General features: G+C 41.3%; 1 protein-coding gene across 1 annotated transcript in view; it reads right to left on the minus strand.

The window, feature by feature from the left end:
• Positions 1-23180, minus strand: part of CACNA2D3 (calcium voltage-gated channel auxiliary subunit alpha2delta 3) — a 798772-nt gene that overhangs the window by 498777 nt on the left and 276815 nt on the right. Inside the window, exon 6 of the mRNA XM_055079897.1 lies at positions 18271-18324. Within this exon, the coding sequence (XP_054935872.1) occupies positions 18271-18324 (54 nt within the window). The remainder of the gene's footprint in view (positions 1-18270; positions 18325-23180) is intronic.

The raw sequence follows: 23180 nt of genomic DNA on the forward strand, positions 1-23180 counted from the left end.
AAAAGGAAGGAAGGAAGGAAGGAAGAAAGAAAGAAAGAAAGAAAGAAAGAAAGAAAGAAAGAAAGAAAGAAAGAAAGAAAGAAAGAAAGAAAGAAAGAAAGAAAGAAAGAAAGAAAGGAAGGAAGAAAGAAAGAAAGAAAGAAAGAAAGAAAGAAGTGGTCATTACTGAGGTGGAGCTGACTGGCAAACAGATGGCAGAGGGAAACGTTTCAAAAGACAAAGCAAGAATACCATCATCTCCCACTCACCAGTGGGGGCTTCCTCAGCACCCACTTTGCCCACCCCCTACCTAGCACCATGTCACCTCCACCCAGCCTCACTGGTCTCTGTTATTCCCTCCACTGCTCCTTGATCCTCAGTCCTTGTGACCTCCGCCCACGCTGCTCCCTCCGACCAGAACACTTTCTCCACCTGTCACCTACAGCATCCTCATTCCTCCTTAAATCCAGCCCAATTATCACATCCTCAGGGCAGCCACCTCTGACTTTCTGGACTGGGGACATCCCTATCAGGCGCTCTTGAAGTCTCACGGGACTCTGGTGTGGAGCACTTAATTGCAGGGGTCATCACACACTTATCTGATTATTTGATTGACACGGCCTCCACTCTACAGTGTGACATATGTTTTCAGGGATCATAGCTGTTTCTTCTTGTGCCAATGTAATCCCAGCACCTAATACAATATCTAGCACAGAACAGGTATTCAATAAAGATAAATGAAGGAATATGAAGGGAAAGATATCTCACTGCAGCAGTGCCTGGCACTGGTTCCCAAGACATGGTGAGAACTCAGAGGGGCTGAGGGCAGCCAACAGTGAGCCAAGCTGTGGCCCAGAGAGAGGGGTCTGAGGGTCAGGCTCCTCTGTGGCTTATCTGGTTGACTGCTCAGTCTACCCCTAGGATAGGGGACCTCTCAAGGAGCTGGGAACCTCTCTGTAGTCCCCAGACACATGGACACCCCAGCCTGCCTTCCATCAGTCTTTTCATTAATCAAATGATTTTTGAAGGCCTTCTAAGTGCTACTTCTAACCTTGCCACCGAACATCCCCACCTGCAGCCAAAATGATTCTTCGGAAATTAAATAAAGCTGTCACTACCCTACTTAGACAATGGCTTCTCATTGGCATACAATAAACCCCAAGGCCATACCTGATCTAGTTCTTTCTTGCCTCTCCGACTCAATCAGACACACGGGCCATCTTTGGATCTTCACACAGGCCAAGCTCATTTCCATCTCAGGGTCTTTGTATTTACTGTTCACTCTGCCTGGAATGTTATTCCTCAAGAACTTTACACGGTGGCTTTAGGTCTGAGCATAAACACCAGCTTTGCCACAAGGCCTGCTCTAAACACCCCCAGATATATCCTTCTCAGTCACTGTCAAGCCCAGTATAACAGAACTTTGTGCAATAATAGTCATCTTCTATGTCTGCACTGTCTAATGCAGTAGCCACCAGCCACTCGTGGTTATTGAGTACATGAAACGTCACTAGAGTGACTGACGTTTTAATTTGATTTCATTTTAATAAATTTAAAATTAAATAACCACACATGGCTAGTGGCTACCATACTGGACACCAGGCCCAATACCCTGTTGTATTTTCTTTATTGTACTCAATATCTGAATTCTTTTGTTCATAAATTTATGCCAATCTTCTACCATTAGAATTTGAGCTTCCTATAAGACAGACACTTTTGCTGTCTTCGTAGCTGGAACCCCAGTGCCTATAACAGTGCCTGGCTGTTAGGAGTCACACAAATGTGCTTTATATAGGTATGCTTGTACCCAAAAAGGTGTTGATACAATTATCCTCATAACATCCATCCAAGAGCAGAGGTTTTCACCCCAGCATTTGTGCCCCAAGCAATTGTGAGATGTGTCACACTTGTTACTGCTAATAGTGGAAGTACTCACAATTGCAAAGGACTGTATTTTGCTAATTGGTTAGAGTAGATTTAAGGTTATCTGAATAACAAGCTCATACCTAATCATCTGTATCCGGATTGATTTTCTTGAGTGGGAGGGAGAGTAGGTGACTAACAGCTGGAAAAGAAAAACTGCATATGGGAGTCTGTCACACATATGAGCATCATCAGTCATTTCCACTCAAGAAAAAAACAGCAAATATTGGTGAATAATATTGGTTTGGTCTGCTCAGCATCTCTTCTCCCTTGTTTGGTAATGGAACCCCAACACTCCCAGACAGGGGAAGATGTCCATCCAGGGGTGGGGGGGCTGTCAATCAAGGCGGCCCTGTCAGCCACACTCCAGCATGTGACCCAGGCTGGCCAATCAGAGTCCTTTGTCAGGCAATGCTGTGAACGTTGGGAGAGATTCCTGCACTTTTGGTCAAGGATCACAAGTTACAATGTTCCTGATTTGGGCTGCCAATGGCCAGCTTGCCCCCAACACAGAGATCACTCTTCCGAGAACAAAACCTCACAGAAACAGAGCCAAGAGCTGATAAGGAAGAATGAACTTTGATCCAATGATTCTGGTTAAATCCTTGACTCTAGTCATGCTTAGAGGCAGAGTCACACCTTGGAATGCCAAGTAGTAAGTCGAAAGTAATGCCCTTTTGTTTTTTATTCTAATTTGCCTGGGTAGCTGAAGTCCTGACCAAGAGATCAGATGCTGTCATCAACATCTGCAGTAAGATTGGCTTCCCTGAACCTCAGTTTTCTTCACATGTGAAAGAGGGACAAAAACTTCCACTTTGTTAGTTATTCTTTTAGAAGAGATGAAATTTATCCTAAGATATGTAAGTGCTTGATGGAATTCAAAGGACCGAAGGAAGCCAGGCCTCAGGAAAGGCCTGGTACCACAATCAAGCCATCAGGCTCCTGGGCCAAGTTCCCTCACTTCTTTCTGCTCCTTTCTGGTGTTTGCACCAGTCTCCTCTATACAAACTGGCTTTCTTGGCCCACTGGTTCACAGAACAAAGAGAAATACCCATAGCTTCTCCATGTTTACACCTTTCTATTCAGACATTGGGCCAAAATACACTGAAATTTTTGATCCAATTCCCAGATTCTAGGAGAGGGAATCTAATTGGTCCACCCTTTGTGAGAAGACCACTAATGATCCAAACAACAATAATGGGGCAGGTGGAAGGGTAATGGGGTCCAGTTGTACAGATACTGTTCTTGGGCTCACCCTCATGAATGAAGGGGCTGTAGAGCATTTTCTATGGACTTACTGAGCTAACATACTGTATATGAAATCATCTGTAAGAAATAGTGGATGGTTACATGGTTCACACTCAAGAACTATAAGTTGAATCTGAACATGTGGCCTCTAGGTCCAAATGAGAAAGCCAGCTTATAAGATTAATCATCCTATATTAAGCTCCTTTAGTGTCCAATAACGAGACTTCCTTGGTTCAAGTAAACAAATTCACCTATGAATTTGAATCCATAAATAAGTAGCAAAATGTGAAAGAACAAGACTCAACTACGGCACTGGGTTTTAGAGCGTAATGCTTTATGCATGACAATGCCCCTGACCCTAAGGCAAATCCAGATTTTGGGTGCTACATATTAAAGTATTAAACTATACTTAAAATAATCTGCCCAAGTTGTTCTTCAAAGGAACTCTCACAGTTCCCAATAGACTAAAAAAAAAAAAGTTTCTTCACAAAGCCCAATTTAAGTAAGAAATAAATCACCCCCTAGTTTCTACATCATAATAACTTTGCCATTCCTACTTAGAAGAGTTAAGAAGCAATTAAAAGATAGACACAGACTACTCAGACTCATTATCGTGATTATTACTGCAATTTAGAATGTTCTAGCACTTAATACTGAAGTGGTCCAGTTGTTCTGGTGATTTACTTCTTCATTTCTCACAGGATGTTAATTAGGGGAAGAGACATAAAGGCCACAGCATACACCACACAAAAGGAGGTGACATCCATCTCCAGTTACCAAGGTAATAAATTATACTAATGTCTTTTCCATCACTACCTAGCATCTTAAACACAGAACTGCTTCTCTGATAAAGAAAAAAAAAAGTGATAACTGAACAAGTATGGTTACCAGTATTGTGCCTACTGTGCAGTGCTGGGTTTCCCAAAGACTAACTTAGTATATGCTTGAGGTGGGGATTACATGCAGGGGAGGTGAGACAGGGACAGGTCAGAGAATGGAACAGAGAAGAAATATAAGCTTTTCTAGATATATCAAGAATATCTAGGGCTTCCTTGGTGGCGCAGTGGTTGAGAGTTCACCTGCCGATGCTGGGGACACGGGTTCGTGCCCCGGTCCGGGAAGATCCCACATGCCGCGGAGCAGCTGGGCCCATGAGCCATGGCCGCTGAGCCTGCGCATCCGGAGCCTGTGCTCCGCAACAGGAGAGCCCACAACAGTGAAAGGCCCGCGTACCGCCAAAAAAAAAAAAAAAAAAAAAAAAAGAATATCTAGAATTTTGCAAAATCTAGAAAAATGGTATTTAATTTTCAGCACACAGTAAGTTCTGTATCATTTCATAAAATGCCAATGTTATTTGAAGGCACATGGAGGGTGATGTGCCCTGATACTGTACTGTTTCCTTGCTTAGGATCTCTTACGGTCTTACTCCAACTCTCCTTCCCATCTTACTCCATGGGACACTGCAGCTCAGCGTGATTAAGGAATTGTCTGAAGGTCCTACAGCGAGGAGGTGGCAGAATCCACACTGGAAACCTGATGTGACCAACTCCAACACCTACTGCATTTTTGGTTGTTCTGGGCTGCTTTCCAGAACTGCAGCTTCATAAGACATCATGGAAAAGCAGTAATCTATTACAGCATATAATATATTTTATTGTATTTAGTGAGTGTTCTGAGTATGTTTGTATGGAATGACCTATTATCTGAATCAGAACAGAGTACAGAAATGAGATGTCATGAGTCAAGAAAACAAAAACTAGAGATTAAATGCAATGATGCTCCGTAGGATTCTGCACCAACTACTCAGGAATAAGATGGAAGATTGTGAGACTGTGATCTTTTTCTCACTCAGCTTTCCCTGTTTATTTTTCCGTTATTGTTTTCATTTCATGTGACAATAAGTGGGATAAAAAAAATTAAACATCAAAATAAAAAATAATACAAGATGGTAAATCCATTTAGTGCCCTGACACCTTATTTGAGATAATGCTCTGGATAAAATGGATAAACTCCCCTATGCTGACAATACAGACTGGGAACTACTCTGTGGCAAGAGGAAATGACTTCAATTTCGTCTTGTCAATGGAGGTTGACCTTCTCTGTAACCTTAACAAGGTCCATTCCCACCATGCACACTGTGAAGGCTCTGCAACACTTCACCTAGTCAACTGCACTGTGTTATTTGCTTTAGAGGCCTTTAAGATCAGAAAATGGAATTTTTTAGGCTCCATGTGTCAGGACATTGAAAAAAAAAAATCGTGTGGCATAGCAGAGATATCTAGACTTAAACTAGCAACAAGCTCTTATAGCTGTCCATGATGTAAATATACACACTAAACCCTCTAAGCTTAATATTTTAAAGCCATTTCAATCCTTCTTCTATCAATTTAAAATAGTAATAGCATTCTCTGAGTGCCAAACTGTTTAACAGGATTCATCACACATTCATCCATTCATTCCTTCTCTCAGTATTTGCTAGGCTCCTGTCATATGTTGGGTGGTCGAAGCAGTAGTGCCCACTAAGTATCCCATGTAATCTACATTTTTTAGCACCCCTTATAGCTGGTGTGGGGCGAGTAACTAGTTTGGTCAATGGGATATGAGCAGATGTGATACGTGTCACTTTCTATCTAAAGTCTCTGAAAAGCGGCTATGAATACCCTGCACTGTCTTTCCCCTTGTCATATTCCAGATGACAGGATGGAAGATGCCTGGGTTCCTGAGTCACCCACTGAAAGATAAATGCCCAGGAAAGCTCCTGGTCCCACAATGGCATTTATATAAGCAAGAAATAAACTACATGTTAATTCCCTGAGGTTTCAGGTTTGTTTGTTATACTGACTAATGCAGTTGAGCACTGGGCTAGGCATGTGAAAAGAAGCGAAATACTATAAATCCCCACCCTAATTTATTGAAATCAAAGAAAACTGAAAATAAACATAAATTATGGGTATTAGTCTTTTATAAAAATGTTTTCTTAGATTAAACCACCTCAATTCACATTCAGATCTCCCTGCTCACTAGTAATGAAGGCATTCTATTTGGTTGAAAGCCTTCCATTAGTTTAAAAGCTCCAATTGTTGAACCATCAACATCTATAAGAGTGTAATAAAGGACAAAATAACTAAGTGTTATGTAAGCGGAAGCTATAGCCATATTAACATTCATGAGCTTACCCACCACAGTTCCATTCAGTCAATTTAGAAATACAAATACAATAATAAAAATTTCAACTTACAAAGAAGCCAAATGCTTCCCCCCTTCCCCTCCCCACTTGGCCCCCAAAAGACAACTAAGTCTGGAATATCAGTTTCTTTTATAACATCTCAATTCTGCTCTAATTATTATGGGAAGAAATACTATTAGAGGGTTACCAAACACAGCAAATGCAATTTGTTGGGAACTGGAATTGTAACTTACATGCTATTGATATAAATTTCTCCCAAGTGTTACCCTTAAAAGGGAAAATATATTTATCTGCCAACACAACCCAAAGAAACATAAATGTCTGACTGTTCAAAAGGAAAAACTCGTTTTAGAAATCCCCATGTATATATTTTAGCATCACTTAATGAAAATTTTTTATAAACTAATAGAGGCGATGTGGTAACGTGCTGTGAGTATGATTGTACCCATAAAGATCCACTTATAGAAACTAACACAGACATTGCTTAACCCCTCAAAGCGTAACCTGTCTCTCCTCAGAAAGCTACACATTAATTCAAATTTATTCACTTCATAAGGCCTAGACAAATGGAATTCAGATAAACTCATCTAGTGATAGAGTTGCCTGTAGTCGGGGGTGGAATAAGATGAGAATGTCTATTAGCTTTTCAACCGCTGCGGAGAATGAATGCCATGTACAATTTTTGGAAAAAGATGTAAGGCTGGGCTTGCGAGAACAAATCACTGTGGAAGAACCAAGCACAATTACCAATCATTTAACAGGCTCGGGCTGTTTTAAAGTCTTTGATCTCTCCCAGAGAAGCCACAGAAGCCAGGTCACCAAGAAGCCACCCCAAATTCCAGGGCCACTGTGAAATATTAGCCCCAGGTTTTCCAGAGGGTGGTAATAGAGATCACACCACTTATCCATCTGCTTGAGATTTCCAAGAAATCCTGCAGGCATCCTAGGAACACGATGAAAACACAACTCCACTTTGGCTGTGCATCTAAAACACCAGAAAGGAGTGAAAGTTTGGGGGAAGTTGAGGATTATCCCAAAGCTTTGAAAGAAAAAATACATGTGTGGCTTCTCATCAAATGTCCTTCCTGTTTCATTACCCAAGGGCAGCCTGGCCAGAGGCCACCCTTTCATGTTTGAACCCTACATTCTCTTCCTAGAAGCAATGGCAGAAGTTCTGTCCATCTCCAGGGAACCTGGATTCCAGGAGGCCATCAGGAAATGAGCATCTCCAGACCTTGCTGGTTCTCCGCAACAAAGCAACACACAGGATCAGACAATGTCCGAGGACCTGGGGACTCCTGTGGTCATCACAGAGAGGAACGATCTCAGGCCTATGAGTCAGAAGGCTTGGATTCTCTTCTCTGGATTGTTTTTTCACCTGGACAAGTCTCCAACTTTCAGAGCCTCTGTCTCACCATCTGTCAACAAGGCATTTCCACCAGATGACCCAAGGGGTTCCCAACTAGATTCCATGAGCTTCAGATTCTGTAGGTTGTTCCCAGGCTTTTCAGGCATTTAACACCATCCATCACACTGGATATGGAAGCACAAGTCCACATTTTCCACTAAGGCGTCCGAAATGGAGAAGAAATTAAAATATCCCTGGAAATCAGGAGGCAGCCCAAGTCGACCAGCCATAATCATTAAATTACTGAAAGTGCCATGTTTAAGCTTAAATTTTCCAGGCACATTTTATATTCTATAACTCATTTATTTGTGACCCTGCATTTATGATTTTTTCTTACTATAAGACCCCCCATTGTAGCAACAGGAACATGGATTTACCAATACCCGTGAACTGAAAACAACACTGGTACTGGGCCAAGGTAGTAAAATAGGAGGAGAAAGCATAATGAGGTGATCCAAGCAGTAGAAAAACATTTTTGATTGCGAGATACAGGCTCCATGACTTTAAATCCACATGGCTCTGCATCGAGCAACAATCTCAGAAAAAGCATTTTATCTTCAAAACTCCATGAAGAGGAAGGATGAGAAATTTTTTTTAAATGCATGTTCAGAGGGCTTCCCTGGTGGTGCAGTGGTTGGGAGTCCGCCTGCCATGCAGGGGACACGGGTTCGTGCCCTGGTCCGGGAAGATCCCACATGCCGCAGAGCGGCTGGGCCCGTGAGCCATGGCCACTGAGCCTGCCCGTCCGGAGCCTGTGCTCCACAACGGGGAGAGGCCACAACAGTGAGAGGCCCGCGTACCAAAAAAAAAAAAAAAAAAAAATGCATGTTCAGAGTCAGAAATTCTCAGTGCAAGTGTTTCAGGAGGCGCACTTTCAGGTTCTGACAAACAACTGAGAGGAGAAAAACTTCTCCTGGATTTTATAGAATTAACCCCAAAAGGATAAGACAGCCTGCTAAAGATGGTATGATGTTCAAATGAATAAATAGCTATAGAAAGCTTAACAGCTTGCCCACTGAGCATGTATTACTATAAGATCTTAAAATACATAATCTAACCATTTGCTTTTAAGTGTCTGGACACATGTTTTACAACACTGCTAAAACAATTTCTTCTTTTAATGAAATTCTTTAGTAAAATAATGTCTCTCAACGACAGTTCTGTGGCTACAGGATGCATGGAGTAATAGGAAGCATTTTCTGCTACTGAGTTATGATGTCTCCAAGAATGGAGGGAGAGAGATGTTGGAGCCACCACACAGCTCAGGACTCTGTCAATTTCAAGAAACAAAACCCAAAATGGGGAATATATGGGAGAACTGAGGCTGGCAACACAGATAGGGAGTAGGTTCCAGAGACTTCTATAATTCAGGTTTCCCGAACTCCACTCTTTTTTGTGCCATGATCAATTTTTGCTTCTCTATAGCACCTGTTATGTTCACTGATTAATCATTTGTATTATGGGTACTTCCGTGGTGGTCCGATTGGTAAGATGCGGGGCTCCCAACACAGGGGGCCTGGGTTCGATCCCTGGTCAGGAAACTAGATCCCGCGTGCGTGCCACAACTAAGAGTTCACATGCCATAACTAAGAGTCTGCATGCCACAACTAAGAAGTCCACATGCCGCAACTAAGAAGCCCGCATGCTGCAGCTAAGACCCCAGAGTGCCGCAACTAAGACCTGGCACAGCCTAAATAAATAAATAAATAAATAAATAAATAAATAAATAAAAATAAACACAAAACTACAATGAATAAATATCAAATCATTATGCTGTACACATGAAACTAATATAATGTTACACTCAATTATACCTCCATTAAAATATTTTTTAAAAATAATTTGTATTATGCTGTTATTTTAAAATTTAAATATACTCCTTCTAAAAGGTAACTGTAACACTACTATAACTGGAGAAACATATCACAAGCCATAAAAATACAATAAAAACAAGCAGGGGTATTAAATTTTAGCTAACTATAACGGCTTGCTCTCTCTTGGTTAAAAATTGAGATAATGAAGAATTAGAAAGATGTTAAACATATATTAATACTAAATTGAGACTTTCTTCCTGAGGTTGTCAGGGGGATTACTTGAAAAACAATAACTCTATGACTGTTGGGCCAATGTCCTTCCCTGTGAAAGTCCACCCAAAATCCTCTCGGGTCCCACCCGTTAAGTGATCACACATAAGAGGGGACACCATGAGAAAGACCACTCTGTGTCATGGAATGGAGAATACACTGAGGAGTTTTAACCTCAGAAAGGGTCATATCTGAAATCTAAAAATCTCAAGAGACTCTGTGGACATCAGATTGGAAGAGAGACAACTACAAGGCCAGCTAGAAGACAGACAGAAATCCAGGCAAGAGACAATGATGACTTAAACCAGGAGAGTGGCCATTGGGATAGAGAGAAACAGACAGGTGAGAGAGATAGTGGGGGTGTGAAGTTTGACAAAATTTGATTACTGGTTGATGTAGGGAGCATGGGAGGAAGCAAGTCAAGGGTGAGCCTCAGATTTCTGGTTTATATAAATGAATGGACGGAGGAGCTGTTCTCAGAGAGAGGAAACACAAGAAGAGAAGCAGGTTGGGGTGGAGGAAAGGGCCGATGTTTGGTATTAAATACAGTATGATGGGAGACAGTCTGGCATGGTGGATAACCATGTAGGCCCAAGAGTCCGGGCGCATGGCCTCAAATCCCTGCTTTGCCACTTACTAGGTATTTTTGTGATGGTCTTGGTCAAGCTACTAATTAATTTGTGCCTCAGTTTCCCCATCTCAAAAAATTCTTTTAGTATTCTTTAGTTGATCTTGGTGGGGCTGGAGCCTCTGCACCTCCCCCATGACCCCAAGAGGAGCCCAAGGAAACCAATGAGACCACTCCAGCATGTTGGCCAACTTTCTTGAAAGGAGATTTATTCTTTGTTCTAAATGATTTCAGTACTAAAATCTCAAAGCAAAACAAAGCAAAAAGTCCTTTATTCCCGTTTTTCCCCTTGCTGTAACCGAGACTTTCCACGCCATTTGCAATTTCGCAGAGGAAGGTAATTCAATTATTTTATTCTCCAAAAAGCAAAATCACTGGCAAACATTGAGATATCCTGCCTCAGATTAAATCAGGACTCTGTTGATCATGAAAATGTGTTCTTTTCTTTGTAAATGACAAAGGGGACAGTTGCTCCTGAATCTAGGAACACTGAGAGAGGAGCACACCCTTGGGCTTCAGGCTCCAGTGCGACACTCTCTATCCCCCAAGTCGCTTCATTCATTCCCAACTTGCCACGCTATGCGAGGAAATATTTTACTTAGATTTCAGTTCTCCCGAAAGGTGGTGCTCAGAGTCAGAGTGAAAGTTTGATGCCAACATCTTCAGTGTCAAGTAACTTTGCAAACAAAAAGACTGCTGGTTACAAAATACTTCCTAGTCTCTACTAGTATTAACACTGGATTACAGAGACATCCTGTGGACTACCTTAATCAGTCCCTTAAAGCTTCAATCAAAGGATAGAGAAACCTAAGATCTCAAAGGGATGTAAGCAATAGACAGTCTTCATCCTGGAACTCAACTTCACTCAGAAAATGAAATAATTCAATTCAAACTTAAATTATTCTTCTAAGTGCACTGAATCCTGGTGACTTAGACCACCCTCCTGCTTCTGTCTGCCTCTAGTAGTCTCCTTTTCCCCTCTTCCCTTTCATCCTTCTATTATTTCTTTTTCTGTCTCTCTCTCTCCCTCTCTGTCTCTCCCTCTCTTTCCTGCTTCCTTCAATTACAGCTAACATTTGCTAAGTACTTGTATGCCAGGTGCTCTGCTAAATGCTTTTTTTGCATCACTTGATATAATCATCCAAAGATAAAGGTATTGTCTTGGTCCATTTGGGTTGCTGTAACAAAATACCTTTTATAACACTGGGTGGCTTATAAACAATAGAAATTTATTTCTCACAGTTCTGAAGGCTGGGAAGTACAAGGTCAAGGTGCCAGCAGATTCAATGTCTGGTGAGAACACACTTCCTAGGTGACTCTCATTCTGCTGTACCCTCACATGGTGGAAGGGACAAGGAAGCTCTCTGCGGTCTTTTCTATAAAGGCACTAATCCCATTCATAAGAGCTCCACCCTCATGACCTAATCACCTCCCAAAGGCCCTACCTCCAAATACAATTACATTGGGAATTAGGTTCCAACAGATGAATCTAGGGTGGTCACAAATATTCAGTCCGTATCACAGATTATTATTGTTGTTGTTGTTATTATTATTATCATCTCTATTTTGCAGATGAGGACACTAGAGTTTAAGAGATAAGGCAACTTGCCCAAAGTCTCACAATAACTTGCCAAGTCTTGCTCAAGCTAAGACTTGAAGCCTAGTATAGCTGACTCCATAACTACTCTTCTCAACCACTAACCTCTCTCTTCTTTACCTCCTCCTTCCCCCCTTCCACAAGCCTACATGGGTTCAGGCTGCACTGATGTACTACCAAGCCTCCTCCCAGGTTTAAAATTAACAGCACAGAAGGGAGCCCACACGGGTTGCCAGCCCCCAGAGTTGATGCCTCTTCCCAGTTCCAATTGGTTAGACCCCCGTTCAGATGCCAATTGGTACTTTGTTTTGAACTTATTTTCCGGGAGACAGATCAACTGTGGCAGTGGTCTATGTCCTTTTGCCAGCCAGGACTCCTATTGCTATTTATTTGATATGGGGAAAATCCTACCCTGGACCTCTCATTCTAAGACAGCACCAAAAAAAAATATTTGCTTTTCAATTTAAAACCTAATTAAGGTTGATTTTTTTCTACTGAGAACTTTATGGTGCTTCCAGCAAATAGGCTACAAGCCACAGTGTGGCAAATCCACCAGGACTCTACAAACTTTTCTTTTTAGACAATCCTGTTTCTTAACCCAAAGATAACACCACAAAATGATAAAACAAACTTTTCAATACTGGATTGCCTACAAAACCCCAAGCAGCTGCCCCAAACTTTTCAAGAGCACCCACTTTTCTAGTTATAGTGTTGGGCAACTAATGAAACTGAACATGGTTCAGAATCACAACATTATAATGAAGTGGGTCACTTTTTACAACTATTTTATATCAATTGTACTTCCCTTCTTCTTTTAAATTTTTCCACATGTTTAAATACATTTTTTAAAGTAACTTTGTTGCCCAGGACCCCAAAAGAAATGAACACTATATCTAAATAACACTTGTAATGTTGTTGAGCAGTGCCAGCCATTGAGGGGAAAAAGTTGGCCCAGATCAGCAAATTTCTCTTCCTTTCAAAAATAAAAAAGGCAACAACATCAGCATAATTACTCATTGTTGTTTTTTTTCTCTGTTAGATTCTGATTGTCTTATTTGCAACAATGGGCAGTTTAACCAGAGTAACACTGATAGAATATTGAAGGAATTAGCAGAATAAAACTCAATTAATTTTATGCTTTATTTAAAAACTTCTTACTATTCTTTCCTTGATTCAATACCAAATTAATAACAGTAGCAGTAGTAGTAATGCACACACTATGGTAATCAGAATTCTAAAGATAGCCCCATCCAAAATTCCTGTTCCCTGATTATTCAATCAAACATTAATCTGGATGTATTTTGCAGATGGAATTGAAGTCTCAAGTCAGATGACCTTAAAATATGACATGGGGGTCTGACCCAGACAGGCAAGCTCTCTAAAAGGAGAGTTTTTTCCAGCTATTGGCAGAAGGGGAAGTCAGTCAGATTCAAAGCACAAGAAGGAGGCAAGCCCTTGATGGCTTTGAAAAAGGAGGGGCCACATGGAAGGGCCAGAGAGCAGCCTCTAAAAGCTGAGAGCAGCCCCCAGGGACAGCCAGCTAGGCAGTGGGGACCACAGTCCTACAACCATATGGAACTGAATTCTGCCAACAACTTGAATGAGCTGGTAAGTGGATTCTTCCCAGAGCCTCCAGATGAGAACCAGCTCAGCTAGTACCTTGATTTCAGCCTCGTGAGACCTAGAAAACGAGCCAAGTCTACCCAGACTGCTGACCTACAGAACTATGAGATAATAAATTGATATTATTCTAAGCTGCTAGATTTGTGACAATTTATTATGCAGCAATAGAATAGTAACGCACCTACCATGTGCATGGCTCTGTGCTAGAGGGTTCAAGATGAAGTGTACACATTTTGATGTGGTTAGTAACTAAGCAGTTTTCCTCTCAGAACATAAACTAAGAGCATCCCTTCCTTCTACAAATCTAAAGAGCCACGTGGCATAAAGTCCTTTAGTGAAGTGTTATGAGAAAGGCCAAAAGCAAATGGACAACACAAAAGGGTTCATTTAGATGACAAGAAGCATACTGAAATCCCTCTAGGATGCTACAGATTGAAGTATGACAGAATATGCTGGAAGAGTAAATGTTTATTGAACAACCAGGATTAGTCAGGCACTGGGCTTGAGAATGAAGCTTACAGATCTATTTTAAGGATTAAATGAAAATAAATAAAGCTGTATCAGTAATTAGAATCAGAACTCTTGGGTCTAACTGGCTTAAATGATAGAAAAATGTATTATGTGACATAACAGGACGTCCCAAGTTAGGGCAGGCCAAGCTGGTTCCGTCAATAACCCAGCTTCTTTCCATGTCTCTGCTCTGCCAGTCTGTGTTGATTTTGTTCTCCAGTTGGTAGTAAGATGGCTACAGATGCTTTGTCCTTGGCATTCAGAAATGATGTTGTCTAGAAGAAGATTAAAATCAAGGGAATATTTTCCCAGACACCTCTTAGTAGATTTCCTCTCAAATATCACTGGCCAGAGTCTGCTGTCATGCCCAAGCCTGGACCACATATGCAAAGGAGGGAAAACAAGGATAAGCTTCTCCCAAAGGGAAGAGATGCCTGGGAATGCATACAGGGCTTCCTGGAGAAGGAATAGATTCCTGAGCCAAATCAGGTTTCCATTAGGATGAAACAGAGGGGTAAGAATGCTGGGTGGGCAACCGAGTATCTCATGTAGAAACTCCAGGTCTGGCACAAAATACACACTCGAATGTTGGCTGTAATGTTCATTACTTATGCCTTATCTCACTTAATCCTCACAGTGATTCTAAAGGAGAGTTTTTGTTAATATGTTCCTTATTATTAAAGATAAATAAACCAAGGTTCAAAGAGATGAAGTTACTCATTCAAGGAAACACTCCTAATATGCAGCAGAACCAGGATTCAGATCCAGGTCCAATGGACACTGATTCAGAAAAAGTGCTTGCTCTGCTGAAAAACTATAGCTCCAAGAGTCTAGTGTAAATTTTTCTAGCCTCTTTCAACAAGGTTGGGTGACTGTGACATAAATCCAAATGAGAATTAGGACTACTAAGTGGGGACAGATCATTCCTGAGAACCCATGACATATATCCAGCTTCATCAGGTGAAGAGAGTACTAAAAAGGACTGAAGGGGAAAAGTCAACCTTTGTGGGCACAAACCACTTTGAAGTAGAACCCTAAGGCTTCCTTAGACTACTTCCTTGACCCCATCTTGCCCTCGTAAAATAGGAAATACAAAGTCCATAGTACCACCGATGTTTCAGTGTTTCTTCAAAGCATTATTATAGCTTGTAGACTGAAGCAAAAGGATTGTTTTTCTTTAAAATGCTTGTGTCTTATCTTAGAAAGTGCTACATTTTCTCTTCATTATAAGGCTCAACCAAGATAGAAGATTTCCTTTTTGTTTGGATTAAAAGGAATGCATTCTTACAACATTTTTGGTTTTGATGTCTATTGAGTACATATTTTAAATAACTAATTTCCGGAGACAGGATCATACACATATCTCCTTGGGATGGCATGCTGTAAGAGACAGGAATGATGCAGTTGTAAGTGACAGAAAAAAAAAGTCCAATTGGTTTAGGCAAAGAATAGGAATGCACTGGCTCATGTAACTGAGGAGTCCAGAAATAGGTCTCACCCGAGGCAGCTGGATACGACAGAGACTCGAACAATGTCATCTGGATTCTGCCTCACTCTGTCTCTCGGCTCTACTTCCTTCTATGTGAGGCTTTGTCAGGCTTTCTCCACACAGCAGCAGATGGCTCTCACAGCCCTGGGCTGACACCTTTGCTGTAGAAGACAGCATGTCCTCCCTGATAGCTCTAGCAAAGTCCCAGGGTTGGGCTCTGATTAGCTCTAACAGGGTTCTATATATCACACTTTGATTGACCAAACAGATCAAAGCATGTGAACCTGGTGGGCTGAGTTGGGGACCAGTGGGTCCCCAAGGAAGATCTGGGGGATATTACTAAAAGAGGAAGGAATGCAGTCTGGGCAAGCAAACTACCCTCAAAATGAGAGCTTCCTTCCTACAGTGATAACCCACTCCTCATCAGATCACTGTAAGCCTGGATGGCAACCCAAAGTGCCATCACCAAGCACGAGCTCATATGTATCAAATGAGTAAAAGACAAGGGACAAAGAGGTTCCACACCAAATTCCCTATGCACCAACCATTAGGAGTAGTTTGAGGGTTTTGTTTTTTTTTTATTCTAGTCTTATCAGATTGAACCTTGAAAAGTTGTCATTTTTCATAGGTTAAAAACTATTGAACATTGGCAACTTCATATGGTACATCCTAAAATGAGGAATGGCTTCTGCCTAATTTCACCAAACCCATCCACATTAATAAAAGCTAATGTTTACCTAGAATTGTGCCTTTAACTCTAGTCCTATAAATACTTTAATGAATTATTTTTTTTTAAATCCCTATGCAGAGCTATAATATTAGAAAACAGATCAGCAGTTAACAGGGTGAGGGACTAGGGTGAGGAAACTGACTATCAAGGGGTACAAGTGAACTTTGGGGATGAAGGAAATGTTCTATACAGTCATTATGGTGGTCATTACACAACTGAATGCATTTGTCAAAATTCATCAAATCGTGCACTTAAAATCACTGGATTTTATTGTACATAATTTATACTTCACCAAAGTTGATCATCCAAAAAATTAAATTAAAAAAAAAAAACCTTAAGAAGTCATGTTTTATTGACAAAGAAACTAAAGCCATCCTATATAACTATTTGGCCAAGAATCAGTGGAGGGTGTGTAGTAAGATTCATAGCAAAGTTAGAGGTGAAGGGCCCTTAAAGACATGCTGCTTAAGCCCCTTTGTGTACTGAGATGGACATCTATCTGTGTTAGCCGGGTAGGTACTCACCACCCACTCCCTCCCACCTTTTGGTAACAACAGATGGATTTCCATGATCTCAGCCCAAGTATTATGATAAGAGATGTCCTCTTCTCTGAGATATAAGCAGTTGGGAACCCAGTGGAGGCAAATCCAGCATAATCTACCTGAGCGTGAAGACAACACGGAGGAATAAGGAATTGACAGGGAGTAAGAGGGTGCAGGTCCTCATGACACTCTTTGAATCCCTGGATGAAGCCATGCCTGAAATCTGAAGTAGCCATAACTATACATCAGTTATGAGAGCCAAATGGGCTCATTTTGCCTAAGCCGGTTTGATTTGTGTTTTCTGTCATTTGCAATTAAAAAGGTCCTGTTAGTACAAATGTGGAAACTTAAAAGTCTCAGAAGGATGGCGTTTTGAGTTGTAGCATGTCCCCTCAAAAGATATGTTGAAGTTCTAACCTCAGGTACGTGTGAATATGGCCTGATTTGAAAATAGGGTCTTTGCAGATGTAATAAGATGAGGTCATGCTGGCTTAGGGTGAGCCTTAAATCCAACATAACTTGTGTCCTTGCAAGAAGAAGAGAAGACACAGAGACGTGGACCAACACAGAGGGAAAGTGGCCATGTGAAGACAGAGGCCAAAATTGGAAAAATGTAGCTGCAAGCCAAGGAATACCAAGGATTTCTGGCAACCACCAGAAGCTAGAAGAGGCAAGGAAGAACCCTTTCCTAGAGCCTTCAGAAGAAGTAAAGCTTTGCCAACATCTTGATTTCAGACATCTAGCCCTCAGAACCATGAGATAATAAGTTCCTATTGTTTTAAGCAACCAGTTTGCGGTACTTTGTTATGGCAGCCCTAGGAAACTAACACAGATTCCGGTACCAGGAAGAGGAGTACAGCTGTCACAAATACCTAAAATGGTGGAAGTGGCTTTGTTACTGGGTAATGGGGTGAGGGCGGAAGAATTCAAGGCACATGATAGAAAAACCCTAGATTGCCTTGAGGTGACTGTTAGTGGAAACATGAAAAGCAATTCTGGAGAGTGGGATCAGAAAGAAGAGGGCAGTATAGAAAAAGCTCCGATCATCTTAGAGAATACATATATCATCATCAACAGAATGTTGCTAGAAACAGGAATGTTAAAGGGAGTCTTGTTGAGGGCTTAAGAGGAAATTATGCACACCATTGTAAAGCAATTATACTCCAATAAAAACGTTAAAAAAAAAAAGAGGAAATGATGAACATATTATGGATACTGGAGGAAAGGTGATCCTTGTTATAAAATAGCAAAAAACTTGGCTGAGCTATGTTCTACCGCTGGGTGGAAAGTAGAATTCGTAAATTATGAACTTGGATATTTACCTGAGGAGACTTCAAAGCAACGTGTGGAGGGTGTGACCTGGTTTCTCCTTGCTGCTGATAGTAAAATTCAAGAGGAAAGAGAGGAAATGAGAACAGAATTGTTAAACAAAAAGGAACTAGCACTTGCTGATTTGGGAAAATTTTTAAGCTATCCAGATAACAAAATCAGAGAAAACAGGCTCTAGAGGGAACACCAAGAGTGTGGGCTGGACAAACTGTAGCTGGAGAGATTAGGTGTGTGACTCATGCATCTAATCAACCATCTAAACAGAAGCAGGAATAAAGATGGGATTATCCAGGAGGAATCTGTGGAGAACCATCCTGTCTATTGCTGTGGATCCTCTTGACATTCACTTAAGACTGACAAGGTTTTGAAGACTGCCGTATCAGTAGACATATCTGTTTTCAGATGAAAAGAGACAGATGGGATGAAATGAAGGAAAAATGACTCTGAGCCACAGCTTCAGAGGCCAAAGAAGGTGGGACCAATCAGGTGGGGTTGCTACCTGGGGCCCAGAGGGTGGAGCCTCAAGCCACAGAGTATTATTCGCAGGCCTTGAAATCTATGGAACTTGCCTTGCTGGGTTGCAAACTTGCTTGGGACTCATGACCCCTTTATTCCTTCCAATTTCTCCCATATGGAATGAGAATATCTTATCCTATGCCTGTCCCACCATAGGATTGTTGGAAACCGATAACTTGTTTTATAGGTCCACAGGTGGAGAGGAATTTTGCCCCAGGATGGAACATACCTAGAATCTCACCCATGCCTGATTTATATGGTTTAGAAGATGAGATTTGGGACCTTTTGTGGAGGTGAGATTTTTGACTTAGAGTTGATGCTGGAATGGGTTAAGATTTGGGGGATGTTGAGACGGAGTTGAATACATTTTGTACATGAGGAGGATATGAATTTGGCTGGGGGGGGGGGAAGGGCAGACTTATGTGAGTTGAATTGTGTCCCCTCAAAAGGTGTGTTGAAGTCCTAATGCCAGGCACCTGTGAATGTGACTTCCATCCTCCAATACCATGAGATCATAAATTCCTGTTGTTTTAACCCAGTTTGTTGTACTTTGTTATAGGAGTCCTCAGAAATTAATACAGGTAAAGACTCATCCAGCTCCCCAGAGCCAAGCAGTGGCAAAACTGTGAACTGTGAACCTGCTTTACAGATTGATTTAGCTAACAAAGGAAAAAAACCCCAGAAATTATGTAAGTAAACAATTTAATAACTATTTCTTCCACAAACAAGTGGTTGTTCCAATTATTGCATTTATAGGTAGAATGCCTAAGAGAGAGGACAATTAGTAGAGCTTGTGGGTGTATATTTATCTAGATACAGAGTGACATAAAATTGGCACTGAGGTTATTACCTTTCCTTAAAATAAAGAAAAGCAAATTTGAAACATAACTTAAAATGCAAAATTAGCAAATCTTTTTCACTGAAAACATGAACACGCTATATTCATTAAATGCAGTGAATCTGACTTGCCCCATATATTCAGCTACACAGAGGGACAAATTCCTATATTTAGCCAATTCTTCAATATTAGCCAACAAGAGCAATTCTTTCCTTTTATACCGTTTATATCAAAGCCAGAGCTCTCTCTCCTGTGTTTTGCACAATCCACTCTATAAGAAATATTCACTGAGTGTGATTAATAACAGAACATGTACTGATTCTTGGATCCAATTCCTCTGCTCCACATTATTCCAACATAGCACGTGAAAGTTAAGGATTCAAAAATACAATTCAACTACGACATTAAAAAGTAGTTTTCTTTTTCTTGTTTTTCACTGAAGGGTTGATTGACTGATATCGACCACTCTAAAATAAATAAATACAAGATAGCATCTCATATGGTTCCAAAGAACCCATTATTAAATTCATTTTGAGTCAAACTGAGACATGAAGAGACACAAAATAACTAAAGATGAATCCACTTCTGCAGAGATGATGTATGGCTCCTCTGATAAATAGAAGGACATAGTTCGCCTTGCAGTTGGAAAACTAAGACACTGTACTGATGAAATAATGCAGAAGTGAAGCACCTGATACAAAGACTGAGTTCTGGGCAAGAGAAACAGCTGAGTCCATATGGTTCACAAATATACTAGAAGTCTGGGGTGGTTTGATACATGGTTCAGTGGTGACCACAGAGGTGAAGAGCACGAGGACTTGTTAGTTCACTGGCACTTCTCTATAAGGGACGTTGGGAAGTGTGGACCTTTCAGCAGCCATGGTCCTACCTCTTGTTTCACCCTGCAATTTTGTGGTGGAACCAGACATCTCCTACTTTCCGCTGGGGACCTGGTGGGGACATAACTTATCTGAGAGTGAAGACAACACACAGGAAGAAGAAATTGAAACCTAGGAAAAGTGCACAAGTCTTGATGACATTGTTTGTGCCCCTGGATGGAACAAGGTCTAGACTATGGGTCTGGAGGAGATGGTTCCTCCTCTTCCCACTGAGAGGCTCCCAGTCCAGGCCTCAGCAACCAGTGCTCAGTGATCAGCTCAGACTGGCCATGTGACTTAGGCTAAATTTGTCAGGCCAATCCAGGGGCAACGAGTCTCAGTTCTAAGACCCTTGTGTTGAGCTTCCAGGGAAGCAGATACTTCTTTTTCATTTGGCTTTGGGCCTGGTAAGTGGAGTTGGTGCTGTGGTACCTCAGCCCACTTGAGAATAGACTGGCCTAGGACTATGGGACTGAATCATGAACACAGGGAAGCAGGATTCAGGTGTTCTTTAACATCATCTGAGCCCCTGTATTCATCCTTGCTTGAAGCCAGATCTCCCCTTGAACCTGTTTGTAAATGTACTTGTTGCTATGCTACTTTGGGTTGAGTTTTCTGTCATAACTAAAATAGGTATAATAAATAAAACAAAGTCTTTTCTATTGTTAAATTCAACATGAGCTGGTTCTTTCCAGAACCTCTCCCACAGGTATTACTGAAGGACTTGAATCCATTTACCAAGGACTCCAAGAACTCCAAGAATAGGATGATCCATCCTGGCATGACCGGAAATGCCATCTAAAATAGCTCAAAGGTTGGCTCACAGGAATGTGTGTCATTATAAGAAAGACATCCTCATAGCTTTCTTCCACCACTGCCAAAGCACCATTTGTATGTAAAAGAATAGGGAAGTTGGGCTCTCTGGCCCATATTTGCCCTGGTATCTAACTATGACTTAGTAAGAACCAAGCAGTGTCTTGCCTGGGTGTCAGTAGAAGCAACAGATGGGTGCCCTCCTGTCATTGTTCAAGGCCAAGAAGAATCTAAACAAACAAAAGCTATATACTGCTCGCCGGCCACAAAGGCCCCAGCATACCACATGAGATGGAGAGTCTTCACTTCTGTGGTCTGGCTTACGAGCCCTGTGTATTCTACATTTGACTGACATGAAAACAAAACACTGGAAATAGCTCATTTTCTGGAAACTTCTTGTTAAAGTCATTTGAGGTTCTTAGGCTTCAACCAGTCAGGACCCCTCCTGAAATACAGCCTTTGAAGCTACTGATGTGCTCCTCAGACAAGTTGCTTTTCCAGGATTTCTCTTCTATTTTCTTTTCATACTTCCCCGATTTTAATCATCTTGGCAAAGAATACATTGTTAATACTTTCACCCAGCATAATACAATTTCTCAGATTTCTCCCCCCCATAGATAATTTTTAAGAAAAACAAAACCTACAGCTGCCATTCATGTGGCGGTTTTAATCTATTTTGAATTGGAACAGATTAGCACTCAGAAGAGTTGTATAACACTGATCAAAGGAAAATGAGCTCAGAACGTCTGGTTCACAACATTGGAAAACAAGGACAGTCTTGTTGGCTGAAAGAAGTGTCTATTGTGTAATTAAGCGAGATGTCAGCACTGGGCTTGAAAATCGTTCCTCCTGGGGCGTCCTCCTCCCAGATCCCACCTTGAAGAATCTGGAATGTGGAAGAAGCCTCATCTGTGGAGCAGGCAGTTCAGAGACACTCTGTTCCAGGGGAGTGGAAGATGCAGAGAACCCTCGAAGGGGGCTGGGGATGGAATGCCAGGGCAGGTGTGTCAGACCCCACACACTGCAGGCGCCCCAGCTCTGCAGAAGAGATGGAAAAGTCATCTGCAGCCTGAATTCTGAGATGGCTTGGACAACACTGCCATGATGCTTCCTTAAATATCATCATTTAGGAATCCCATCATTAGGATGAAATGCAAATATGATTTGATCAAAAAGAAGCAGTACTCCTTAAGGACAGGAAACAAAAGGACACCCCAAAACGTGAAAAATGACAAAAGGTGAACATCCATTAATTCTGAGTGATAATCTTGGTGTTTGTTACATTACTCATTGTCCTTTCCTGAAAGTTTGCTTTTTTTCCTTAACATTTTTATTGGAATATAATTGCTTTACAATGGTATGTTAGTTTCTGCTTTATAACAAAGTGAATCACTTATACATATACATATATCCCCATATCTCTTCCCTCTTGCGTCTCCCTCCCTCCCACCCTCCCTATCCCACCCTTCTAGCTGGTCACAGAGCACCGAGCTGATCTCCCTGTGCTATGCAACTGCTTCCCACTAGCTATCTATTTTATATTTGGTATTGTGTATATGTCCATATATACACTACCACTCTCTCACTTTGTCCCAGTTTACCCTTCCCCCTCTCCGTGTCCTCAAGTCCATTCTCTAGTAGGTCTGCATCATTATTCCCGTCTTGCCCCTAGGTTCTTCATGACCTTTTTTTTTTTTTTTTAGATTCCATATATATGTGTTAGCATACGGTATTTGTTTTTCTCTTTCTGACTTACTTCACTCTGTATGACAGACTCTAGGTCCATCCACCTCACTACAAATAACTCAATTTCGTTTCTTTTTATGGCTGAGTAATATTCCATTGTATATATGTGCCA

The sequence above is a fragment of the Physeter macrocephalus genome, chromosome 18, assembly GCF_002837175.3.
Source record: "Physeter macrocephalus isolate SW-GA chromosome 18, ASM283717v5, whole genome shotgun sequence".
Taxonomy (NCBI): domain Eukaryota; kingdom Metazoa; phylum Chordata; class Mammalia; order Artiodactyla; family Physeteridae; genus Physeter; species Physeter macrocephalus.